At 38.5% G+C, this 4,559-nt stretch overlaps 2 protein-coding genes across 2 annotated transcripts in view; both read right to left on the minus strand.

The window, feature by feature from the left end:
* The window catches only part of LOC106531507 (zinc finger protein 2), a 21,203-nt gene that overhangs the window by 9,588 nt on the left and 7,056 nt on the right, over window positions 1-4,559 (minus strand). The gene's annotated exons all lie outside the window — the stretch shown is intronic.
* On the minus strand, window positions 3,321-4,552 carry LOC106531510 (gastrula zinc finger protein XlCGF8.2DB-like). The gene has a single exon (XM_014027389.1). It carries the CDS (start codon window positions 4,521-4,523, stop codon window positions 3,831-3,833), a length of 693 nt encoding a protein of 230 aa, XP_013882843.1. The 5' UTR covers window positions 4,524-4,552; the 3' UTR covers window positions 3,321-3,830.

Below are 4,559 nucleotides of genomic sequence, written 5' to 3' on the forward strand. Positions count from 1 at the left end.
TTAGTAATGACAGTAATCTCACATTTATTTATGTGTTGAAGAGATCCAGTTAGAAAATCCCAAATCATTTTATCAATCCAAATTCATTTAGTACATCTGCTTAAATCATCCCATTTTAAGGCAATGTTTGATATCTGATTTTTATTCTCATTAGCCTAAAAATTAATCAAATGGGCCCTTGTGGGTTGTGAAGGTGTTGGGTCAGTATCTCCTTCTCTGACCACAACATAAAGCAGATATTTGAATTTTTATTTGTGTATTATATATTTGAATTAACTTCAGATACATTATATTTGTAWACAACTAGTTGTAATATAGGTGAAAAAAACATACCAGTCAGTTTCCTGGCTGAGAGTCTTCCTCTGCTGCGTCCTGCCTCTMCCCGTTACTCCTGCTCAGTCGCTCGGCCAGCTGGAACCAGTAACCCCCCTCCTCCCACCCACCACCTGTTCCTCAGCACCACTACTTTTCTCTGAGCTGGAACAGGCTGATGATTCCACCACAGTTCAACCGCTTCCACCGTGAGTGTACAGCTGTTATTGATATTAGCTATGCGCTTAGCGTTCCACCGCTGACGTCACAACATGGCGTCTCTGTTTAATTCAACTCCTCAGTGGAGCTGTTTAAAACATTGGATATTTACACAAAAATATGCCTATTTGACTTATAAACTCACAGAACCATCTATTTTAACATGTACACTTTTAATCCAAAAATTACATAAAGTTAAACCGTGTCATCAGCCCTTTTAAAGAAAAATGAAATACAACAGGTCAGATGAGGACAAAAGACAAAACATCATATTATAGCAACGAAGTATGATACACAATGGTGTTTATAAAAAAAAAAACTTCTACAAGCAAGAGTACATTTATTAGCCAGAGGAGTAAGTAAGTTTAGAGGCAAAGAGTCCGAAGAATCCAGCCTCCCAAAAGAAAAACCCGTAGTTCAGCCATTAGTTCAGAATATTGGTGTTGAATCGTTCATTCTGCCAGCTCCAGAYTGACCTTCAGRAACTCAGATTAAACTGAGTGAGAGAGGGGAGAGGTGGGGGAGGAGCCACAGTCAATGTAAACATCCTGGAGAAATTAGATCCACAGCCTCAAGGTCAACGTGGGTGGGGAGAGACAATCTGTAATCAGTTGTTTGGGAACAGAAGAAAATGTTTTTGGCCAGGCAGACAATAACAATTTTCCACCTGCCTTAATGTCCGCTGGTACATCTCAAGGTGGCGAATCCATTCAGACAAATAATGTGGACAATTCCACCGAGCTCTCAGCTTCTCCAAAATTAATTCAATCTCGCCAGCAAAGTCCAGGAACCATAGCCGGCCCGCGACCCTCAGGAGAACCGCTTGTAGACCGAATCTAGCTCACTCAAGGCTAAAGTCCAAGTGCTGAAAGAACGGCAATCCTTCATATTGGTCAGACAGCCAGAAAATGGCCTGAATAGCCACAGACATTGTTTAATAGAACACCAGGAGACCACCAAGCCAATCTGTAGTATCCAGTGATCRGAATCCAAATATACATCCAGAACAGAGGTCCAACCTTTGAYATGTCCTCCATGGAAGAAAACTCTTCCAAAAATTTATTAAAAGACCAGCTAACCAAATCCATAAAATAAAACCATAATTTTCGGGTTTGGATAGAGAGAGAGAAGGAAAAAAAGTCTTACTCCTCCGAGAGCAGGAACAAAAAAGAGGTTTTCAACAGGAAATACAGTACATCACACAACTCTGTGCATACCGCCCATATAAGAGATGTGACAAAATAGGTCAATGGACCACATGCAAAAACATGTTTCTATTCTTATCCTAAAATTCTCTTACTTTTGTTTGTATGAAGGGTTCGCACAAACGTCATGTCAAATTCAACGAACTGTTCTATGTTCAGGAAAAGTGTGTAAATGAGCTGCGTAAACATGATTAATGCGTATCAGGTGCACGAGGAGAGATTAGCATAATCTACCACCCCAAAAATACCACATAAGGCTACGTTTCCTGCCCCACAAACCAGGAAGTGTCCATTCATAAATGACATTACAAAGTAAAAAAGAACTTTACGAGTTTGGAGATTGAAGGCCTGCTCTCTGAGATCCAGAAAAAAAAAAATCTGTCATTTTTAGCAGCGTCAGACCTGCTAAAGCCAAGGAATGAAATGACGACTGCTGTTAATGCCGTACCTCCTGTGGGTCGTATACAGACACAGAAATAAAAATCTAAMCCACATTCATCTCTCTCTAGTCCTGCTCCGTGTTTTATTTGGTCAAATATTTTTAATTTAAGTGTACCACCTCTGTCAGTGCGCCCAAGGGAAACTGTGGCTRCAGTGTAGTTTGCCATCATCAGTGTGTGAATGGGTGAATGTCTCTAAGTGTAAAGCGCTTTGGGGTCTGGAGGAACTTGATAAAGCGCTCTATAAGTTCAGTCCATTTAAGTGTAAACAACTGTGTTACATAGTTTTCATTTATTCAGAAGAGCAGTCGCGCACCGCTACACCCCCACTGGGCGCCCGGCTGTCCCCCCCCCCCACAAACCGTCGCAAGTGTCAGATGTGGTTCTGAAAAAAAAAAAAAACATTTTAAAATGTCTCCAAACTGCAATTAATGCATAATTTAAGTTGGTTTTTAGTTTGAGATCTTCATATAAACATTGTAGTGTTATACAACAGCATTAAAAGCCAATTTTATTTAATCTAACCAATTTATGTCGTTAGTTACATTTAAAATCTAATTCCAATTCCAACAGAATAANATCATTCTGCCTGCATTTATGGTGTGTTTTAGTTCAAAAACAACTCTGGTTACTTTTTTAAAAGTTGAGGGACGTTACATTAGTTACGTTAGCTAGTAGTTGTGCTGCTGATTAGCGCTATTTTTAGAACAGGCACGGTCACACCAGGTCTGTGTTGGTGATTCTTGCTGTATCAGAGTAATTACTGAGAAGGTAAACATGCTGTAGCTTCACCACAAGAACCCGTGGTTTTGGTTTTTCAAAATAAAGTATATCTTAACTTTTCGTTGATGATTAAATAGGGTTTCAAAGTCTGATTAAGGTTAGTATAAGAGCGCAAATATATGATATGCTTTACATTGTTTTAGCCTAATATAAGCCTATTATTAAAAAAATAATTTAAAAACCTTTATTCTGAAGGTGTGGCAGCTATGATCTTTGCCGTGGCGGTGCGCCACGATCAATTACATGTAGGGGAAACCCTGAAGTTGTTATCGAAAGGTAATGTTAGCACTGAATGTCAACCCGAAGTAAATATACGGCAAGCCAGAAGTGACAAAATATAGAAATGCGCCTCAGACGCGTGTACAAGACAGATCAATTCAGGTGAATTTATATTATTTTAAATTTGGCCTTGTGGGTAAATTAATCAGCTGGCTAAGATTAATAGAGTCACAGAAAGATTTAAATTAATCCAAAACTGCATTTAGCCAGTCCCAAAGGAAGTCTCCCACAAATAAGAGTTCATTATAATTTAAGTTAGCCAAAAGATGATTTAAAGATGACCATGACTCTTTGGTGGCAGGAGGTCTTAAGCACCCAAAAACAGTTATAGGCAGAGACTTTGCTTTTTCCACATTCAAGGCCCAAAATTACATTTGATTGCATTTAGACAGACAAAMCACTGAAGTGTTACAATTTGATTTAACAGGAAAAAGTGACACCATCTTTCTTAGACCTGTCAATGCGATAGAAATTATATCTAAATATGAAACTTTTCTCCACATTCTGAATATTTTATTCTTCTCCTGGCTGCAAAACCTCTTCTAGATCATTTGGTGAAACTTTTCTCCACCTGTGACAGAAAAACATCAGCTCAGCCTGTGTGAACTTTCATGTGACGAGTAAGGTGAGTATTTCGGTTAAAACATTTTCCACATGTTTTACAAGAAAATGGCTTCTCTCCTGTGTGGATCTTCATGTGACAATTAACATATTTTTTGTCGTTAAAACTTTTTCCACATATTTGACAAGAAAATGGTTTTTCTCCTGTGTGGATTCGCATGTGAAGATTTATATATGACTGATATCTAAAACGTTTTCCACAAGTTTTACAGGAAAAAGGTTTCTCTCCTGTGTGGATAAGCATGTGATATTTTATATGCGATTGACGATGAAAGCGTTTTCCACAACTTTTACAAGAAAATGGTTTCTCTCCTGTGTGGATCCACATGTGATTTTTCACATCAGATTGATGTTTAAAACATTTTCCACAAATTTTACAAGAAAATGGTTTCTCTCCTGTGTGGATCCGCATGTGACGATTCATATCTGATTTATATTGAAAGCCTTTTCCACAGGTCTTACAAGAAAATGGTTTCTCTCCTGTGTGGATCCGCATGTGACGATTCATATCTGATTTATATTGAAAGCCTTTTCCACAGGTCTTACAAGAAAATGGTTTCTCTCCTGTGTGGATCCGCATGTGACGATTCACATCTGATTGATTTTGAAAGCCTTTTCCACAAGTTTTACAAGAAAATGGTTTCTCTCCTGTGTGGATCCGCATGTGACGATTCACATCTGATTGATTTTGAAAGCCTTT

This window comes from Austrofundulus limnaeus, unplaced genomic scaffold (genome assembly GCF_001266775.1).
Source record: "Austrofundulus limnaeus strain Quisiro unplaced genomic scaffold, Austrofundulus_limnaeus-1.0 Scaffold645, whole genome shotgun sequence".
Taxonomy (NCBI): Eukaryota; Metazoa; Chordata; class Actinopteri; order Cyprinodontiformes; family Rivulidae; genus Austrofundulus; species Austrofundulus limnaeus.

Excerpts from the sequence above, each read along its gene's own strand:
- LOC106531510 (XM_014027389.1), bottom strand. The coding sequence starts at position 4,523 with ATGCGGATCCACACAGGAGAGAAACCATTTTCTTGTAAAACTTGTGGA.